A 22,842-nucleotide genomic window follows, 5' to 3' on the forward strand; every position below is an offset into this window, starting at 1 on the left:
TTTTGTTTTTTGGCAACCATTGACTTCTAAAGTATTTTTTCCCTACTATAGAACGACTGTCAACTGTTTGATTGACAGCATTATTTAAAATATCTTCTTTTGTGTTCAACAGAGGAAAGAAACACACAGGTTTGAAACAACTTGAGCGTGAGTAATGATAACATTTTCATTTTTGGGTGAACTGTCCCTTTAACTGACTGCATATACAGTAGCATATAGGCCAACCTGCCTCTCATTTATTTATTTATTTATCATTATAGTTTCTTCAAAGCAGACACTATAGATTTTTCCATACATATGTTTACAGCAGCATTGTTATTGCTCTATTCAACTAAATGTTCTCGCTAAACAGACTCACTAACCAATAGTTTGCTCTGTGTACTGGGTGTGTACTGATGGATCCCTAAAGCGTGATGTCCTGAAGGAGTGGTGGATAATTGCTGTGGTCTGTATGAATGTGTTTTGGCTTGATGTTTGTTTGCTAAATAGCAGTTCAGATCTTGATCCTGCAGCGCTAGCTAATAAAAATCTGTCTGCGCAGTTCATTACCCTTCATTATTACACTGGCATGATAAGGAAAACAATAGAATAAACAATAATTCATCATGTTAGCCCCCAAATACAGCCTGGCTCTATTATGTCTATTATGATAAAAAATATGTTTCTGTAAATTATATTTAGATTCAGAAACTAAAGGCTAGTACACAGTTCTTCATCTTTGCTAGTCTCCTCTGTACCCTCCATTGATGGTGACCAGCAGCATTGGTAGTAAATACAATTAACAACTCTACTAACTTCAGAATTTCCGTGTGAATTTAACGACCTGTAACAAGCTACTTGTTCCAACAAATGAAAATGCTAGAGGGTGTTTCGTGCGTAGAACATTTAAACAAAAAGACCTATACAAGTACACTAAGTGAGCTAAAGGCAAAGAACAGTGTAAGGTTTGTTGCAATTAACAAAAATAGGAATCATTTTCCTTTTTGTGAGTATAAGCACTACAAGGTTTGGCCAAAACAGAATGCAATAAAATATGTTGTATAATGTACATAGTGCACATCGCTCTGGAATACTTGATTCTGAATGATCAGTTGCAGTGTTCTTGATGCGATTGAGAGATTTAAACACAATTGTCATGATAGACGGCAAACAATCATTGATGGCTGAGGAAGCGACACAATATAAAGCAATAACATATAAACCTTTGAGAGTATGTGTACAAATTTAGTTATGTTATCTTGTGCAGTATATAAATATAGATAAATATGTGCAAAATGTGCAAATATGTTATTTTAGCAGGGCAGTAGTACATAAAAATATCCTATAAATGTAAAATGGTGTCCATATATGCACTACAACTATTATACAGCTCTTTACATACCATATATGCAGAATCTGTAGTTTATGGTAACACTTTAGTTTAGGGTCCAATTCTCACTATTAACTAGTTGCTTATTAGCATGCATTTTACTAGAATATTGGCTGTTTATTAGTACTTATAAAGCACTTTACTTATTCTAAAGTAAATGATGACACAATTTTCATTTTTGGGTGAACTATCCCTTTAATTCTACCCAATACCTAAACTTAACAACTACCTTACTAACTATTAATAAGCAGCAATTAAAAGTTTATTGAGGCAAAAGTTACAGTTAATAGTTCATCGTGAGAACTGTACCCTAATCTAAAGTGTGAATATATATAAATATATATGTGTATATGAAGAGTTCAGATGCAAAAGCCTCTAAGTGCCATCTGAATTTTTCTTCTAGAATGATAATTTTTATCAAGCTCGTATATTTAAGTTCAGTAATTTCACTTAAATGACAATTAATAGGTAATTTTCATTGCCATTTAAGTGAAATTACTGAATTTAAATATACAAGCTTGATAAAAATGATCATTCCTGAAGAAAAATTCAGATGGCACTTAGAGGCTTTTGCATCTGAACTCTTCATATATATATTTAAATATATTTATACACTGAACAAAATTATAGACGCAACACTTTTGTTTTTCCCCCCTTTTTTCATGAGCTGAATTCAAAGATCTGAGACTTTTTCTATGTACACAAAAGGCCTATTACTCTCAAATATTGTTCACAAATCTGTCTAAATCTGTGTTAGTGAGCACTTCTCCTTTGCCGAGATAATCCATCCACCTCACAGGTGTGGCATATCAAGATGCTGATTAGACAGCATGATTATTGCACAGGTGTGCCTTAGGCTGGCCACTACACACCCCTCGATCCACAACGTTGACATCAGCAAACCGCTCACCCACACGACGCCATACACGCTGTCTGCCATCTGCACAGTACAGTGAAAACCGGGTTTCATCCATGAAGAGAACACCTCTCCAAAGTGCCAGACGCCATCGAATGTGAGCATTTGCCCACTCAAGTCGGTTACGATGACGAAATACAGTCATGTCGAGACCCCGATGAGGACGACGAGCATGCAGATGAGCTTCCCTGAGATGGTTTCTGACAGTTTGTGCAGAAATTCCTTGGTTCTGCAAACCGATTGTTGCAGCAGCTGTCCGGGTGGCTGGTCTCAGACGATCTTGGAGGTGAAGATGCTGGATGTGGTGGTCCTTGGCTGGTGTGGTTACACATGGTCTGCGGTTGTGAGGCCGGTTGGATGTACTGCCAAATTCTCTGAAAAGCCTTTGGAGACGGCTTATGGTAGAGAAATGAACATTAAATTTACGGCCAACAGCTCTGATGGACATTCCTGCAGTCAGCTTGAATGAATGTGTTTGGGATGCTCTGGATCGGCATTTACGACAGCGTGTTCCAGGTCCTGCCAATATCCAGCAACTTCGCACAGCCATTGAAGAGGAGTAGGGTTGGGTGTGGTTTTTTTTTTTCGATACTGGTGCCAAATCGATACAACCCTAAAGATTCTGCATGCATGGTGTGTAAAGAGCTGTATAATAGTTGTAGTAGTGCATGTATTCGTACACCATATTTACAGTGCATAGTACATTTGCAAAGGACACCTCCAATCCCGCCAGCAAAATAAAAAATGACACATATTCGGCATACATTTCAACAAAACTCTTTATTTCACTTATACAGTTTATAAAATCAGCTTGCCTGCTTTGATGCCAACATAAAAGATATGTGGGACATTTGTTTGTGTGTGTGTGTGTGTGTGTGTGTGTGTTTCAGAGAGAGCAAAGAGAGACAGACTCAAAGAAAGAAAGCTTGAGAAGAGTGTGTTTTTGTGTTTTTATCATGTGTGTGTGCATGTGTGTGAATATCCAAGTGCTGATAAGGCAACATGCAGTCTTCAGTTTTTTGTGGCTTCAAAGAAAGAAAAAACTGCAATGTTTGATAGCTTTGTCTTAGTTACCTACAGCAGACACAAGCCTGGGGTGGATCTGAACACGCCGTTGAATGAAAGGACAGGGACGGGTTTGGGTGGCCATGACGGTAAGGCTAAATGAAGATGAAGACGGTCATCTTATTAGTAAAGATCTACACTTCTTAGCATTCCCTTGGTAAAACACAGTTCCTAGAGTCAGCATATAGCACAGTGCTACAGAACAGACCAAAGACAAACTTTGCAACGGCGCTGTAGTATTGCTTTTACATTGCGGGCATCACAAATTCATGATCGCACACCGACTTCACATGCATTGCAACAAAATCAGGACAAAACAGAATGTGTTTGAAGATTTGATCTCTTTCCACAACATTATAAGACTGTCTTTTCTTGTTGTCCTAGCAGCCGAAGGATTCAAAACCCCTTTTTCAACAGACTTCACTCACAAATTGAACCAAACCTCACATGTACAAGCTAATGAAGAGATGCAAGTCTAGCACAGCTACATCAATACGGATAATTATTTTTTTTGTTTTACAGTATCTATGTATACAGTATGCGTTCACATTTTGTGAATAAACATATTTGTTCTTACTCTAACAAATCACACGGTAAGTCTATTGGTCAAGCACACAGTAACTCTATTCTGCACACACACACTGAACTAAAGGAATGTAATGTATCTCTTAATGTACATACAACTTGTCATTGCGTACATTGCAGCATTTTCAAGACTAAATAAATCGAAAAATGGCTATGATCTCACAAAGATCCAGACGCACATTGCTACATGCCCTGATGAAATGAGATGTATTGCTTTTCTTACATTACTGGTCATGCGGGTATCTTTTTTTTTTTTTTTTTCAGACATGGTCCTAAAACACAACCTCAACCTCTAATATCAGCCTCTAGGCTTCCCGGTTCCTGTCCATTTTTTTGTGTAAGGAGTGAGTGAGGGTGTATGTTTGATCGTGTCTGATGAGGTGTGGACGGGCAGAGGGATGACAATAACACTAGAGAACAGTATGATGCCACCACAGATGAAGAGGAGGGGAAGCGTCACACATCTAATGGCTACAGGGCTCAGGGAAAGTCTTTTTCAACTCTGGTTTTCCATACAGTCACAAAAAAATATCGGTAACATCTGGAGTCGGGTCGAGGTGAGGCTTTGGAGCAGAAACTCAGAGGTGGAGAGTCAGAGGGAAGAGAGGGGACCGTTTCAGCTTCAGCCCTCTGGACTAATAACCCTGATGAACCGAAAGAAAAATATTGATGTTCAACACAGATTAAGTCATTCTTATCTGCACAGATGCTTTGGACACTTTCCATAGAGAGAGTTCAGAATCAAGTCATTCTTTTTTTAAATTACCAGGATTGCCTCAATTCAGGAGGTCAATTTTCTCGCAATAAACGTATGCAAATACAACAAGTTCGGACATTTTGTAAAATGCAATAAAATTCACAATCTGTGATTTGTTTATTCTCTTGAACCTTTTTTAACTGACAAAAGTACAAAGAAAAGTTTTCCAATGTTTTCACTGACCAACATAATTGTATTTTGTAAATGTAAACCAATTTAGATATTGATGGCTGCAACACACTACAAAAAAGTTGGGACAGAGGCAAAACAAAAGTGAAAAGATTATAAAGGTTAGATTATCTAAGTATTTTGAAACAGTCCACTATGAGTAGGTGAATTGGTAATAGGTGAGGGTATCATGTTTGGGTGGAAAGGGAGCTTCTCAGTCTTTGCAAGCAAAGATGGGTCATGGCTCACCACTTTGTGCCAAATATCATGAGAGAATTGTCAAACAATCCCATTTCTTAATGCAAGATTGCAAAGAATTTACATCTTTCACCATCTACCACACATAATATTGTGAAAAGATTCCGGGATTCCAGAGAAATCTCAGTCTGTGTAGGGCAAGGCAGGAGACCTCTGTTGAATGTGCGTGGCCTTTGAGCCCTCAGACGGCATTACATGAGAAACCATCATGCTACTCTGTTAAATACAGCCACATGTGCTCAGGAACACTTTAGAAAACCATTTTCTCTAAACACAGTCTGACGCTGCATCAAGAAATGGCACTTGAATCTCTGTTACGCAAGGAGAAAGCTATACATCAGTTCTATGTGGAGATGCTGGCGAGTTCTCTGGGCCCGAGCTCATCTCAGATGGTCTAAAAGACAATGGGAATGTGTGCTGTGGTCAGATGAGTCTTGTTTTTGGAAAAAACAGACATTGAGTTTGCAGTCCCAAAGACGAAAGGGACCATCCAGATTTTCATCAGTGACAGGTGTAAAAGCAAACATCTATCTTGGTATTGGGGTGCATCAGTGCAAGTGGTATGGGTGACTTGCATTTGTGTGAGGGCATCACTGACATGGAGGCATATATTTGGATTGTACAGAGACATAAACTGCCATCAAGATGACATCTTTCCTGGGAAGTAAGACAATGCCAGGCCTCATTCTGCACATGGTAAAACTGAGTGGTTTCTAGACACTGCACTAGCAGATCTGTCTCTTATTGAAAATGTATGACCCATCATGAAAAGGAGAATCAGGCAATGATGACCACAGACCGTTGAGCAGCTGTCTTGTATCAGACAAGACTGGGCAAATATTCCACTTGCAACACTTCAACAATTGGTATCCTCCCAAATGATTAAAAAGTGTCATTAAAAGGAAAGGTGATGTGACACAGTGGTAAACATGCCTCCGTCCCAACTTTTGTGTAGTGTGTTGCAGCCATCAAAATACTTGTATATATGTATAAAATAAAATTACGTTGGTCAGTGAAAACATTGGAAATATTTTCTTTGTACATTTGTCAGTTAAATAAAGGTTCAAGATGGTTAACAAATCACAGATTCTTGATTTGATTGCATTTTACAAAATGTTCCAACTATTCTGAAAATGGGTTTGTATAAAACATTCATTCATTCTAAAATATGATATATTTTATTATTATTTTATAATATAGAATAGTATAGATAATTATTATATTCATTATACACTATGTTCTATACAAACCACTGTTCAAAACTAATTGATAATAATAATTTTTTGAGCAACAAATCAGCATATTAGAATGATTTCTGCAGGATCATGTGACACTGAAGAATGGAGTAATGATGCTGAAAATTCAGCTTTGCCATCACAGGAATAAATTACATGTTAAAATATATATTAAAATAGAAAAGAGTTATTTTAAATTGTAATATTTCACAACATTACTGCTTTTATTGTATTTTTTGATCAATTCATTGCCAACTTATTAGCATGAGAGATTTACCAACCCCAAAAACGGTATATAATTTTTATTCGATTTTTTTCATGAGAATTAATCAGAGGCTATAAGACTTCTGAGGCAGAACAGGCTAAATCCTCAATTTTAAAGGGAGACATACACATTTGTTTCAAACAATTTCCGACATGCTAATTTTATGTTAGAAACAAGTTTATCTAACTTGTCAAGTATAATTTTTTTTATGGAAAGTGCTTTTTTTTTCTCCGTACTCACCTCTCCACCCTCTCCTCCTTCCATGCCGCCCCCATGGGAGAAGTCACCCTGTGGAATACAGACACAATTAAGATCCAAGATACAGCTGCTCCTGTCTTTAGCTCCGCCTATCATTCATATATTCAGCAGTGAATCTTCATACAGAGCTCAATAACATTGCTTTTGTCATAGCCATACTAAAGAATATCCATTCAGACATGCAGGGATGCAGCACAGCCACAGGCCTGGACTCTCAGACACTCCCTGTGCAAAGGGACAATGTCTCTTTACTGCAGTGTGTTATGACTGCTGTCTCTGCAGGGATGGAGGGAAGGAGGGAGGGATGTAATCGATGGCCATTGAGTTCCTGTGGAAGGTGAATGCAGCTGGCAGGCACATCTTCTTCCACAGTCTCTCTCTCTCTCTCTCTATTTGTTCTGCTCTTCTGCTGAGTCACTGTCCTCCTCAAAGGACTCAGTCTTAGTCCTAGCTTTCTTCTCTACATCCCCATCAAATCTTCCCGTCCTTCAACAAAATTAAAAAAAAAATAATGTTGCGATCTGTAACATTTGCCAAAAAGGATAGTCGTTTCAGAGGCGGAGTAAGTTCGATTTCGATGAGAGATTGGTGTGCGTACGCTAAAGTCCACACCAATGTTCAGATTTATCAAAACGGTGCTTAACACAACGTTAGGTTCCAAGCAGGCGTATGCACTTTTCTTTGTGACAGCTTAGGAGTACTGAAGGTATTTTGCAGAACCGCAGAGCCATACGTCACAGCAGTCTGAGGACAGCAGCGCTAGGCCCGCGGTGTTGGGGTGGAGCTTGTAGCATCATTAAGGGTACGTTCAGTGGTTGGGTGGGGTTGAGCATTCGTTAAGGTACAGCTTACAGTAATGGAGACGGGTAGGGTTAGCGGTTGAAGCGAGGTATGCGATCCTCAGCACCACCCTAACTTCCGGTCCTGCTGTTCTCAGACTGCTGTGACGTGTGCTTCTGCGGTTCTGCAGTTACATCTAAACGGCAATATTAATAATACGGGATTAGATTCTTACAGTGCGCGTATGCTAAAATCCATGTTTTTTGGGATTCAGTGGTTCTCAACCTATATATTTTCACTGTGACTGTGGTGGGAACCCTAGTTGTTAAGTGAGTGAATTAAAATAAGAAATATCTTATTTTAATGTGTGTTTTGTTTTGAAGTAATCTTGAGGCCCCCTTGGAACTTTGCTGTGGCCCTAGTGGGCCCCTGGTTGAGAACCATTCTCTTAGATTAAATGTAGGATCTATGCAACATTTTATAAATGAGACCCCTGGTGTCCTTAAAGTAAAGTGCACCAATGAATCATCCAAAATAATACCCAAAAGGGTCATTTTGATTTAAAGGGATAGTTCACCCAAAAATGAAAATTCTATCATCGGAAAGATTGTCCTTCTATCAAAGGAAGATATTTGGAAGAATGTTTGTAACCAAACAGATCTCGGTCCCCATTGACTACCATAGTATATTTTTTTTCCTACTATGGAAGTCAATGGGGACCGAGATCTGTTTGATTACAAACATTCTTCCAAATATCTTCCTTTGTATTCAGCAGAACAAAGAAACTCATACAGGTTTGGAACAACTTGAGGGTGAGTAAATGATGACAGAATTTTCATTTTTGGGTGAACTATCCCTTTAATGATTATTTTGAAGCATAATTGCTCTCTGAATATCTATAATCACAGTTAAAAAGCTTATGATAACCCCTTTTGAGAATGAAAACTGATCTGTGACTTCCAGAAAAGTTTTTGTACGATAAAGAATTTTAAGGACTTTTATGTATATTAATAAATACATATTAATGTATGTATTAAATTATGTTTTGAAGGCAAAACTTTGGTTCTAGATAAGCCATTATTCCTGACAATTATTGAACTTGTTAAAATGTATAAGACCATCATTTAACATTATTTAGAACATTACATCAGCAAGTATTAATGTGCAGGGAAAACATGCATTATCCATGAGCAGTTAGAAATGCACACTGCCATTGATAAGCTGTCTGAGGATGTAAAAGTGTAACTGCTTTAGTGTCATTTACATGGTCTGTCCTGCCAGAATACATGTTCTGGTAGAAGACATGACAGAGTGCACAGGCTGTTAGTTGATGCAATGGGAATGATTGTATTAGACAGGTAAATATAAGGATAGATCTGTCATTTGCGTGTTATGAGGAGATTTGCTTCTCTTGATGATGCTATTAGTGTAGATTCAGAACAACAATTCACTTAGTTGTCAGTGACTAAAGTTCCAGTGTTGTTTTTGTTAGCTAAAACTACATTAATTGGAATATTGCTGAAATAAAATAGAATCTAAATATTAGATAACAAATTTAAACTTAAAGAAACAAACTAAAATTAGAAATGAAATATTATTTATATAATAGTATATAAATAATACTAAAACAACATGGATCTGCTCCCTTGAGTTCGGAGCAGAAGCAGAGTTTTCTTTCCAGAAAATTCCTGAACACTGACAAATCATGAACTTAAAGGGAATCCAGGTAGTCAATGCAGCCATTCGATCTCATTATGCACAATGAAGAGAATGACTCCAGTGGGGATTGAATGAAGCCAACTGAACTCTGCTGTTATATAGATGGTTGCGCACATTTGCCCCATCAGTGTGTTGTCTGTCATACAGCAGTCAGCTAAATGTAAAGCTCAGTCTCATGAACCACCATTCCCAAGCCCATTTAATAAGCACCTCATATAAAGCCTCATCCTGTCAACAACACATGGGTGGGGGGGGGGGGACAAACAGAATATGTTAGACACAAAACACAGTATAAATACAGTAGCTACATGTAGTAAAGTGCAGTATTATCAAACAAAACTGACTTTAGTAGTTAACCCAGGCTAGACATGGATCACATGAAATATGCAATATACACATGAAATATTAAACAGAAAGATAAAAAGGCCGATTTTTGGGTCATCTAAAAGGACGATATCTAGTGCCAGTGGAGAACCGCATGAGAGCGCTGTCACTCACCGGGTTGACCATGCCGGTTGATGCACCCACATTCTCCAGCCCCTCTGCTGTCTTCTGCCCCATCTCATTAGCACTGCCTACCGCTGTTTCACCCACAATATTCGCCTGGTCGGTGGTCCTGTGGGCAACTGTGAGGCATAGTGTATGTCAATGACTTCTCAATTCTCAATTTCTATTTTCTAAAGAGGCACACTTATTCATTTCTCACCTGTGTTTACGCCTGACACCACTCCCTCCTTTGTCTTGTTGCCTGAAATAAAAAAACATGAAATGTTCTTTATGAGCATGGTGCAACTACCTCATTTTACAACTATACGGAAGAATGAGCTCCATATAAAAGCATGTAGAAGAAAAGCCACCCTATTGATGTTCTGAGTCAAAATGTGAAATATAGGCCTACTCTAAGTTTGGGGTTGGTAAGATTTTTTTATGTTTTTGAAAGAAGTCTCACCAAGGCTGCATTTGTTTGATCAAAAATACTGTGAAAATAGTAAGTGAATGAATAGAAAGTTCAAAAGAACAGCATTTGTTTAAAATAGAAACCTTTGGTTTATTATGCCTATTAATGCCTTTAATGACACCTTTGGCCAATTTAATGCATTCTTTAATGCATGTTGTGCTGTATACACACTGTGTGTGTGTTTATATCTATCTATATATATATATATATATATATATATGTGTGTGTGTGTGTGTGTGTGTGTGTGTGTGTGTTTTTAATTATAAGTGAAAAATTATACAAATGCACAAACACAATAAACATTAAGCAATATACAAATATACAAAGTACACAGATTTTCAACAATATGCAACATACTTGAGACATTAAGACATATACAAAATGCAAGTCTCATGTTTAAGCAATCTGATCTTATCATTTAATCCTGCTCTCGTCTCTATTCACAGGTGATAGAGGACTATTCAGATCAGTGCAAATAGAGGGGAATTCCAGCACCACTTTAAAGCTGATAAGATACCAAACACTTCATTAACAGACGCTTCAAAGAGTTTGCCTGTCAGTCTTACATCCACCCTCAATATCATTACATTACACAGATCACAACCTTGCTGTCATCATACATTTAAAAATTCAACACAAAGGACATCATTTCAGCTGTCCGATTATTAGTGCAGTCTAAGCAGATGTTGAAATTGTGTAATATTTGGATGCAACCTGATTCAATATTTCAGTATGTCTTCAATATATATTTACACTTCACTCAGTCTATTCTTAGAGAGTTCCCTTCCTTCTTCCTCTCTTTCCCTATCCATCTCTGTCTTTCTTTACGTGAAAGCTTAGTTTTGAGTAGTTTCTGCATGGCTGAGCACATCTGCTCTTCCTGTATGTGCCTTAAAGGAGATCACTCTATATATGTCAAAGTCTATCTGCACCGTTTGCTTTTCAAATACACATTCTCTGTTTGTCGGAGGAACCTGAGCTGCTTGTTGATAAAGGGTTTGCAAGATCGGTTGCAGTCGAGATCAGCGTAAGACACTGCGTCATAAGCTGATGCTGATGACGCCGCATCTTCAAAAAATCAAAGGATCAAAGGCCAATCACAGTACGAAACGCAGTAGCTTTTTCACTTACAAACAGAGAATAAGTAACCTACCTTCGTAACAATCAACATGAGTAATGATTTCACACCCTAGTGCACACAATGCCATATAAGCACTCTGAAGTCTCCTGACAATACATGCACTTCGATGAGAGCGGATTTGCAGGCCTGTGACCTCTGCACAGGTGACCTTGGTGGAGGAGTGCTTATAAAGATTACATCGCACCCAAATGCATGCTAGGTTGATTGTTGATCTGATTGGATTATGTAAGATTACCACTGTCGATTTATAGGTGATGAAAATTACATCGAGGAGAGAGTTTTGAGTGACCGGAACGCTCTATGGTGTGTAGGTCATTTTGAGACGCTGTCCATTAAATTGGCCGTGCAATGAATCCCATTTATTCATCTTTTTACGTTGAACGGTGTTTGTAGTTTGTGTTTTCTGTCTCAGTCATCTATCGTGTCCTCCTTATGCCATCTGTTCATTTCTGTTGTGATGAGCATAAGCAGGCGCTATGGGGCTACAAGCCTATGACATAACACTGAGCTCTCCACCTAATTTCTCCATCTCTCTCTCTACGGTGGCATAGGGAGAGGATGAGCGTTAGTCATCTCAGTCCACTCACAACCAGGCAAATCCTGCTGCATCGGCACACGCTCTCTCTCTCTCTCTCACACACACATACGCATGGAGACGGCAAGCACAGAGGGGGAGGGAGTAAATGCTGCAGTGCTCAGCTGATCCGCTCCCTTTATGCCCCCCTTACTTTCTCTCTCGTTCACATGCACATAAATAACAGTTTATAATGCATGCAGGATGAAATAATGTATTCATGTAATATTGGATAGATAGAGAGATAAATAGAGATAAATAAAAATAATACAAAGATAAAATAAATTAAAAAGCAAATCTCTGCCTAAAAATGGCATTTCTACAGCATTGTAGTGCACAATGCATTTGTATGCATGAATAAAAAAATTGTAATGTCACCAAATCTTGGTATAAACTACTATGCTTTGTTAAATTGTATATTATATTATATTATATTATATTATATTATATTAATTATATTATATTATATTATATTATATTATATTATATTATATTATATTATATTATATTATATTATATTATTATAAATGCCGAGATCTATAATGACAACTTGACTTTATTAAATTAAATAAAAACAAAATAATTCAAATTATTAAATGTAACTGTATAAAACACCTGTCTGGGTTTATGTGTTAAAAAAACATTTTTTTAAAAAAAAATTTAAATTCATCTGAAATATTAGTCCATGCTGATATTGTCATTGTATTTATAAGCTTTTACTTTGTCCCATTCAGGTCTGTACTACCATCACTCTCTCCTTCACCACACCCCAGGTTTTGTTCCCTGCACCATTTTCGCAGCATTGTTTTTTTTGTTTTTTATCATTCATGAATCTCACATTCACAGCTGCCTCCATCTACACTCTCACAGATCCTCAGCAGACTAGAGCACAACCTCATTGAGACCCTCCTCTCAAAATACACTCACACACACACACACACACACACACACACATATAGTAATGAAATGCAGACTCATCCATCACATCTGTATTAAATCCATTGGGAATAATTGCAAAGACCTTTACAGAACACAGCTATTATTATCACTGTCAGTACTGCATTATTTTACCCTGCGTGGGACACACACAGAGAGACTAGCGGCAAACATCTACACTTACCCACATACATGACTCCTTCCTTGGTCCTGAGAGCTGCCTCTTCAACCCCAGCTTTAGTTTTCTCAGCGGCGGCCACCACTCCTTCCTTGGCCATGGAGAATCCCTTCATTAGAGCATCCATCCTGGACGATGAGTTTGACTATGGTGCTCTGCAGATGGACTGGGCCTGGCAGGGTTTGCGAGGACTGACGGTGTCTGGCTAAATGCTGAAAGTTTCAGATGACAGGAGAGAGGAATACAGAGAGATTCTGCGCCGGGACAGATGGATACACGGACACCCTAGACAGAAAGCAGTAGAATGAGAGTGAGAAAGAGAGAGAGAGATGCGAGCAGGCGCAAGAGAACAGGATGCAGAGAGACAGAACCTGCTGGATGCTGCAGTGCATTTAAGTCGTGCTGCGGCTACAGCCTCCACCCACACCCCCCCTCCCACCACACACACACACAGCAGACGTGCACTGCTTCTCACAGCAATGTAGAGCAGACTGATTACATATTTATTACGCTCTAGCCAGCAGTGCATTAAAGCCAGATGATTTTTACAATTATTGCCATCCTCTTGCACCTTGGGGATATGTGCTCTGCCTCAAAAATGTTGTTTATTTCTTTATGGGAATTCATTTGAGTGTATAAACATTCTTATCTGGCCCATGAAAATAAATATTTTACCATAATATTTTACACAGTAAAAACATATTTGTATTATATAATATTTCTTTGTGTGAGTGTGTATATATATATATATATATATATGTGTGTGTGTGTGTGTGTGTGTGTGTGTGTGTGAGAGAGAGAGAGAGAGAGAGAGAGAGAGAGAGAGTAATATGTATACTATAATTTAATGTCATACAATATATAATGTCATAATAAATTAATTTGCTTAGTAATATTTAAATTTATATAATAATTTTGTATATTGTATATTATTGTATATTATTGTATACTATTATATTTATTTTATTATATACATTACAATGTATGTAATATAATATAATCATTTGCGTAGTCATATATATATATATATATATATATATATATATATATACACATATATATATTTATATTTATACAAAATTATTTGTAATGGTAGAACCAGTGTCCTAGCTCCACCCCCGCTCTCCACCGCCAAACTCAAGGTGTTCTTAGCCCTTCAACATGTTGGCTCTGCCACCGCTCATTTGATTTTATCCATGTCCACCGGGATGCTAGTTCTGCCTATTTGGTGTCTGTTCTCCAAGTTGCTACAAGTCATTTGCTGTGGCCAGGACTCCTTTACTCCTCAGGAGGGGGGACGTGGAACAGAAGACAGACAAACATAGTCCGGGGCAAACAGAAGAGTCCATGGGGGAGTGGAGCCATGAGGAGCCAGATGGAGGTCCAAAAAGCCCACCATGACGAAGCCCCAGGACGGAGTCAAGGGAGGGAGGAGCCATGGTGGAGATTTGGCAGACGACACCCAAGGGGATGACAGATGGAGAAGCCGAAGAGCCCAAGTGACTTCAATGGTACTGGATACCGAGGTGGAGCCGTGGCGACGAGCGTCCGAGGCACTAGGGAGCCTGAGGACTGCGGCGGAGCCAGGGGAAGGCTGAGCCAGACAGAGCTGAAGGTGTATGTGGGACAACGTCAGACAAAGGCAGAGTTGGTGGGACGAGGGAGCCCGGTGAAGCTGTCAGGACGATAGATTCAGGTGGAGCCAAGGGAGGGAGGTGCAAAGGCGAGGCTGGTGGGTCGACAGGCAGAGGTGGAGCGATGGGTACTGAGGCTGGAGCAGGGGATCCTCTGGGCTAGGCGGAGCTGGTGGCCTGAAGAACCAAGGCTGATCCTCACAAGATTGTGTAGGAGATGCAGAGGGACTGAAGAGACTCAGCAGAGGTAATGGCGGAAGAGGGAGGCTGGGAGGAATCACAGGCAACATGGGGCTGGGCGGAACCAGTGGGGAAACAGAAGATTCAGGGCTGGGCCCAACCAGCGGTGAACAGCAGATTCAGGGCTGGGCGGAACCAGTGGAAACAGGAGATTAAAAGGTATTGCCTCCTCAAACATTTTAAAGGGGTCCTATTATGCCCTTTTACAAAGTCTTGATTTTGTTTTTGGGGTGTACTAGAATATGGTTTCATACTTGATTGTTCAAAAAACGCATTATTTTTCATATATTTTACATTATTACAACTCCTCTCTCCCCAGTCTGGTTGAACAGGTCGTTTTTGATGAAGCCACTCCTTCCGAAATACGAAATATGCTGTGATTGGTTAGCTGGCCCAGTGTGTTGTGATTGGCAGCACTTACCACATGTTCGGGAAATGTCTGGCCGCAAGCTCTACTCAGATGTAAATATTAACGATGGCGTCAATTTCAAACCATTTCAGACCCTGACAATGTTAACGAACAAGAGGATTGTGCTGAAAAACATGGACTTTCAAGCATGGACTTTGCAAACACGGATTTTACAGGAGGTTTCAATTTTTATTTTACTATAATCTCTTTACATAAATTTTTTTTTCTACTTAAAAACTATATTTTCGTTATTTTACTAACCCAACTAATTACTCATCTGGGCTTTCCAATAGGTTGCATGTTAGAAGAAAAAAAAAGAAGCACGATTATTTCTGCCAGTCAGGCTGCAGCAGAGAAGCTGTATACAGCTTTGCAAGAATTGCCGAAAATTCCGTCATGGGCCCACGGAAGTATTCCGTGAAATGAACACGGCCCCTTAAGTTAAGGAAAAGGTTGTGGGTGGGCTTACGTTTCCATGACACGCGGGACAACAACGGGACAGGTTTAGGAAAAGAAGAACGGGACGGTTGGGTTTAGGAAACTTGACACACGGGACACGATCCCCGGTCTCCTGGGTAAAAGTCCTGTGTTGTTTGACCCATCCACCACCCCAACCAACCGGATTTTCGGCATTTCATACTACTCACTAACGTAGTCGCTCTTAATGCTACGGAATATTGCTGACCATCACGAAAAAAAGAAAAAAAAAGATAAACGTGTCCGTGTACATGAATCAATAGATTAAATTACATGACCATTTCATGAACTGCCGTGAGACTGGGCTGGTCTGACAGGGTGGGGGGCGTGGATGGGGTCCGTTTGCATTGAACTTTGTAACTTTGCAGATGTTGTTTATGCTCAAACAGCAACATTACACACTAACTCAAGTAAAAAAGTGAAATCATAATCAAGGGCCCCTTTTACAAATGCTTCAAATAATGTCCAGAGGCCAAGTTAATAATATCCACAGAGGCGAGGTTGAGGGTGGGGCTTCCCTCCTTGCCCCCTGAGCTCCACTAACACTCATGTCAACTTCCGTCCTCATTGCAGGCTCGGGCTCGTCCATCATGGCAGGCCAATCTCCACAGTCAGCGGTGGGCTCTAGCAAGTCCATCTTGCAGCTCGCTGGCGGTGGATGGCTGGTCACTGGATGTGGAGTGGGGTCGGTGTGGTCATCAGCCAGGCAGATGGTGAACGGGGAGTCATTGTTCACCAGCACCCACTCAACGAATCTGGCAAAGTCTTCCTTTGGACCGTCCGCTGGAAGATGTGCCTTAGACCGGTCGCTCAGGCTGGTGTGGTAAAATACACAGAGCAAGTGGTCCGGGTAGTGTATTTGGCACGCTAGCTGGAGAAAGTCCCACACGGGGTCTTCCAACAGACGGTATGGTATCCCTGCTCCAGGCAGAGTAGCTCAACAGCTGGTGGGTCAATGGAGTGAAAAACAAAACTAAACAGAATAAAAAGAAAGGCGGAAGAAAAACGCTGCCAAAATTTACTGTACGGTTCTGACTACTGTCATGGGTCGTTGTATACAAGTAGCGTAGCGTGCAAAGACAAATAAATCAGGGATCACTACTGACGAGTGGACATTGAACATTAAGCATGTTCCAGCCAGGTTCGTCACTTGTTGGGGTCCCCATAAAAATAATAATATGTTACATTTATATAGCGCTTTTATGGGTACTCAAAGAGCTTCACATATTGAAGGGGGACTCTCCTCAACCACCACCAATGTGCAGCATTCATCTGGATAATGCGACGACAGCCATTGTGTGCCAGATGATGGTTGGATGTTTTCTTAATTCTTTTTCTGTTTGCATGTGTTTTCTTCATTGCAGCGCGTTGAGCATGTACAATGTACAGCATGTTAATACATATAATATATATGTTATTTTATTACGATGATAAAAATATTTCTGTTACGGTATAGGCTATAGGGTTAACATTACTAGCGTTTTGTGAAAATTTTTTAAATAACATGTTGTATTTGTTGCAGATCCAGCAAACAGATCCAACAAAAACAGCTGAAAGATTCCTTACTTTCCATGCTAAACATATTAGAATTGTCAGCTGAAAGTCACTACTCAGCAGGAATTCTTTGGTGTGATGCAATTTGATTGGATGAGGGGGGTAAATGCCAACCCACCTGGTGGCTGCGGATTGGTTAAGGACCACAGAATGATGATTGACACGGGAAATAGAGGCTGTGAAGGACCCCTAACGCCTGAAAGCTGTTATCTCTGATGGAATCAGACAGGGTTGCTTGTCCACTCCGCTGTGCATCAGATGGTCAGCTGTTTCTAGGCGGGATTAAACAGTTTACAGGTTAGAGAGTGAACGAGATATTCTTGTTGTCCATGACATTCTACATCAGTAATCTATGACAATAATATATACATAATATAAGACAACAATGAACCATACAAAATGAGGTTTGTTTTAATATAAAATAGTCAATATATTCAATATATTTTGTAACTAAAGAATTTGTGCGATCAAGTAGATTAACAATTGTGTAATGCATTAAATACGATATAAAAAGTACTATACGTGAACACAAGAATTAAGATTATGGATGAAACGAGATATTCAAATGAAATAATAGCTCAGTTTAAAAAAACATAAGGCTGAGCAGTTATGAATAACTAATGAAATATACTGTAGACTAGGAGTCCTCCTTGAATAATGCAAACATCACCAGTGATGAATTATGAATGACATCATTAATAAACTATTAATTCACTCTTTGAGTGCAAAAATGCAACCCAAAACAAGACTATGACTGATCAAAAAAGCACATAGTAAAGGAGGGGGTAAGAAAAGGAAGTATTTATCTGATGTCAGATTACAAGTGGTGCTGATATCTCACCAACTGGGAAATGATCCTCAGTATTTAAGATATCATAAGCATGCAGAGAACAGAAGCATTGATTAGGCTGCAGACTGCTGTGTCATCTAGATATAGACATAGCTATACATAGATATATTATGTTCTTCTGACAGCATGACAGCAAAATTGAGAGCTGAGAATAAGCCGATACTACACTGCCAGAAGAGCTCAAAGGATCAGAGACTCAATAGAGGAACACGGTGCAAAAAATATCCGACAGAAATGCATCTAAAGGCATCTTACCTCTGTGCCAGTTCTTTGCAGCCGAGTATACCAGCTGTTATCTGTTTTTCTAAAAACAAACACATGCCAGTCAGAACATGCTTTTATGGCATACACAATGTTTTTCTGCATGCTGGGTTTTCCCACTGGAACTGAATTAACATCAGGTGATGATCACTGATCCCACATAAAACTACAGTAAAACAAATGAAAGGGCAGAGTTTGAAATATGTAGGTGGATATTGTGCTTAAAAAACTGTGACTGTTACATTATCTCACTTAAGCCTATACTCACCAAATAAATATACATGGCCATGAAATATTGTGTTATTGGATATTAATCATTTTATCATCTTACTTGTACATTATATTAACCATGTAAAGCCTGACATGTGAAATAATGGTTCATATTAGGGCTGCACAATATATCGAAATTATCGAAATATCGCATATGCATATCGCAACAGCTTGCAATGGGGTCATGAACAAAAGACAAAGAGAAAATCACTCACTGCTCTTGGCTGAATAACTTTTGTAACTTTAATAAGAATCAGTAGCCTATATATTAAATTCATACAGTGAAAACTAAGCAGTGTTTATTTTTACATTTGATTATTCAGTTTCTGCTGTTAAATAAACCTAATGTAAGCCTACCTGAAACCCTAAACCCTGCGGTTTACACTGATGTTAAAATAACACTTATTATGCTAAAGTAAAACACTGCTGTTCACTTTCAGAAGTAGTAGGGTTTTCTTGTCACAAAAAGAATGTGAAACACGTATTATATAATTGTAAGTGTATTTTAAAGATAATTTAAGTTTATTTTACACACTTAAAGCATTATCGCACATCGCATTTTTCTTCAATATATGATAATATAGATTATGGAGCTCATACTCGAGGAGGAGATTTAATTTTAGCAAAAATATAAAATTTGGTTCAGTTGCTGATATAAATATGGCCGAAAAGTAATAGTCAGGTCCGAATCTTCAAGATTGTGTAACCCTGTAGGCATTTTTGAGGAAAAGTTGTTATACCACATTTTTAGAAAGTTCAGTGTCTCCTGAATAAGGATCCACCGTATAACATTGAAATAAGGGTCCCATTTTCTTGTAATTGTTATTGAAACAATAGGTGCATTATTCACAGCCGAAACACTACAGGTGGATAGGGTAAAATTTTTAAGTTATAGATATCACCATAAAACCTTTCCAGTTTTTCACTTACATAGAGACAAACATTTTTTGTATTACAATTTTTTTGAAATGTCATGTTTACATATGCAAATGAGGCATACCAGTATATATATATATATATATATATATAATTCAAGGGGCAGGCATACCAGTACGCAGTTCTCCCTTTCGGGCTAGCCCTGTCTCCTCGCGTCTTCACGAAGGTTGTCGAGGCAGCCCTTGTTCCTCTCGACGACTGGCTGATCCTAGCTCACTCTCGAGACAAGGTTTGCGAGCACAGGGACCTAGTGCTCCGGCACCTAGCTTGTCTGGGCCTTCGGGTCAACTGGGAGAAGAGCAAACTCTGCTGCGTGCAGAGGATCTCTTTTCTCGGTATGGAAATCGACTCGGTCACCATGGGCGCGCAGCTTACGAGCGAGCGCGCGCAGTCACTGCTAACTTGCCTTCGTCAGTTCGAGGGCAAGAGTGCGGTTCCACTGAAACTATTTCAGAGGCTCCTGGGGCATATGGCATCCGCAGCCGCAGTAACGTCGCTCGGTTTGCTTCATATGAGACCGCTTCGCGATCAAGTCCCGAGGTGGGCATGGCAACACGGCACGCTCCGAGTCCCAGTGACTTCGACCTGCCGTCAGACCTTCACCCCGTGGACGAACCTCAGTTTTCTATGGGCTGGAGTGCCCATAGAACGAGTTTCCTGGCATGTTGTTATATCAACAGATGCCTCCACAATGGGCTGGGGCGCCATGTGCAATGGACATGCTGCTGCGGGCTCCTGGACAAGACCCCAGCGCCTTTGGCATGTCAATTGCCTCGAGTTGCAGGCTGTACCTGCACCGCTGTGCGTTGCTCAGGGGTCAGCACGTATTAGTCCGATCAGACAATACCGCCACAGTAGCGTACATCAACCGACAAGGTGGTCTGCGCTCCCGTCATATGTCGCAACTCGCCCGCCACCTCCTCATATGGAGTCAGAAGCATCTGAGGTTGCTTCGAGCCATTTATATCCCGGGAGACCTGAACCGTGCAGCCGATCTGTCTCGGTTTCGGCCTCTCGCTGGAGAATGGAGACTCCATCCCCAGTCGGTTCAGCTGATTTGGGATCAGTTCGGGGATGCACAGGTAGATCTGTTTGCCTCCCACGACTCGTCCCACTGCGACCTGTTTTATTCTCTGACCGAGGGCACGCTTGGCACGGATGCACTGGCGCACAGCTGGCCGCGGGGCCTCTGCAAGTATGCGTTTCCCCCAGTGAGCCTTCTTGCGCAGACTTTGCGCAAGATCAGGGAGGACGAGGAGCAGGTAATTTTGGTTGCCCCGTATTGGCACAACCGCACCTGGTTCCAAGAACTAGTACTCCTCGCGACAGCACCTCCCTGGCCAATTCCTCTGAGAAAGAACCTGCTTTCTCAGGGACGGGGCACCCTATGGCACCCTCGTCCCGATCTTTGAAATCTCCATGTGTGGTTCCTGGACGGGACGAGGCAGGTTTGAGTACCCTACCACCAGCGGTGGTGGCTACCATCACTTCCGCTAGAGCATCGTCCACGAGACATGCCTATGCGTTGAAGTGGAACCTCTTCGTCAACTGGTGTTCTTCTAAACTTCAAGAACCCACGAAAGGCCCGATCAGTGTCGTGCTTTCCTTCCTGCAAGAAGGGTTGGAGCGAAGGCTGTCTCCCTCCACCCTGAAAGTGTATGGTGCCGCCATTGCCACACATCATGATGCAGTTGATGGTAAGTCCATTGGAAAGCACGACCTGATCATCAGTTTCCTGAGAGGAGCGAGGAGACTGAATCCTCCTCGCCCTCCTCTCGTTCCCTCTTGGGACCTCTCAGTGGTTTTAACTGCTCTGCAGAGTGCTCCCTTTGAGCCTCTGCAATCAGTGGAGCTTAAGTTCCTGTCTATGAAGACAGTGCTCCTGGTTGCATTGGCCTCCATCAAGAGGGTAGGGGACCTGCAGGCATTTTCGGTTGACGAAGCGTGCCTGGAATTTGGACCGGCTAACTCTTACGTGATCCTGAGACCCCGGCCTGGATATGTGCCCAAGGTTCCCACCACACCCTTTCGAGACCAGGTGGTGAACCTGCAAGCGCTGCCCTAGGAGGAGGCAGACCCAGCCTTGGCACTGCTCTGTCCAGTACGCACCCTCCATGCTTACGTAGACAGAACGCAGTGTTTCAGGACTTCAGACCAGCTCTTTGTCTGTCATGGTGGGAAGCTGAAGGGAAAGGCTCTCTCCAAGCAAAGGTTGTCTCACTGGATAGTGGACGCCATTGCTTTGGCTTACCAGCAGCAAGGTCGACCATGCCCCCCTTGGTGTGACGGTCCACTCCACCCGGAGTGTGGCATCCTCTTGGGCTCTAGCGCATGGCGCCTCGCTAACAGACATCTGTAGAGCTGCAGGCTGGGCGACACCTAACACGGCCTCTGGGCGACCCCCACGTGTGTAGTCCACTGTAAGCCTCTCTGAGCATGTGTCTTCCCCTCGGCAAGCCACCTTGCCACCCCTGGGTTTGAAATATTCCACCTGCGGCTGGACACCCCAGTGATTCTCAATATGCAGCCCCCTGGGGTCATGTGTATTCCAAGTTCCCCCCTTCGGGCTGGGCATAATTGCATATTTCCACTGATATTTAAATATTCTGAGAATGCATAGTTTAGTTATAATGTTTAATGTTTAAACTGCAATAAATGCATTAAAACGTTTTTTTTTTTTTTTGGCAGCCATTTTGTTTTTATTGTTTATGCCAAAACAGTGATGTTTACAACTTGTTATACGGCAGAAATGGATTCAGCACCTAAAAATCATATAGAAACAACACTTGAAGTACTTTTCCTCAAAAATGCCTACTGCATCTTATCCAGGGCTATTTATCTAATTTGGGACTCGACTATAAGATACAATTCTGATAGTTTGCTATGTAAATCAGTGAGATCTTTATAACAGTAGATCTACTTGCATAGCAGTTGTCACTCTATATCTTTCAGTAATAGGTATTAGTAAGATTCAATTTAAATGTTTAGTTTTAAGTTAAAAGCACTGAGTTTTAAATGTGGGGAGCAAAACATATAATGCAATGCAATA

General features: G+C 40.5%; 1 protein-coding gene across 3 annotated transcripts; it reads right to left on the bottom strand.

Annotated features, from left to right (window-relative positions):
• Window positions 1–3,046: 3,046 nt before the first annotated feature.
• Window positions 3,047–13,731, bottom strand: sncgb (synuclein, gamma b (breast cancer-specific protein 1)). 3 transcript variants are annotated; one of them, XM_084434191.1, is made up of 6 exons: window positions 13,169–13,564; window positions 10,082–10,123; window positions 9,874–10,001; window positions 9,586–9,603; window positions 6,859–6,906; window positions 3,047–4,579 (listed from the first exon to the last, which is right to left on the bottom strand). In XM_084434191.1, the coding sequence occupies exons 1-6, from the start codon at window positions 13,287–13,289 to the stop codon at window positions 4,571–4,573; spliced, it is 366 nt and encodes a 121-aa protein (XP_084290317.1). In that variant the 5' UTR covers window positions 13,290–13,564; the 3' UTR covers window positions 3,047–4,570. The 3 variants fall into 3 exon arrangements, with proteins under 3 accessions (XP_084290317.1, XP_084290318.1, XP_084290319.1); XM_084434192.1 differs by lacking the exon at window positions 9,586–9,603 and having other exon boundaries at window positions 13,169–13,731; XM_084434193.1 differs by lacking the exons at window positions 3,047–4,579; window positions 6,859–6,906 and adding an exon at window positions 6,913–7,362 and having other exon boundaries at window positions 13,169–13,563.
• Window positions 13,732–22,842: the final 9,111 nt, after the last annotated feature.

Source organism: Rutilus rutilus, assembly GCF_951802725.1.
Source record: "Rutilus rutilus genome assembly, chromosome: 16".
In the NCBI taxonomy this organism is placed as follows: domain Eukaryota; kingdom Metazoa; phylum Chordata; class Actinopteri; order Cypriniformes; family Leuciscidae; genus Rutilus; species Rutilus rutilus.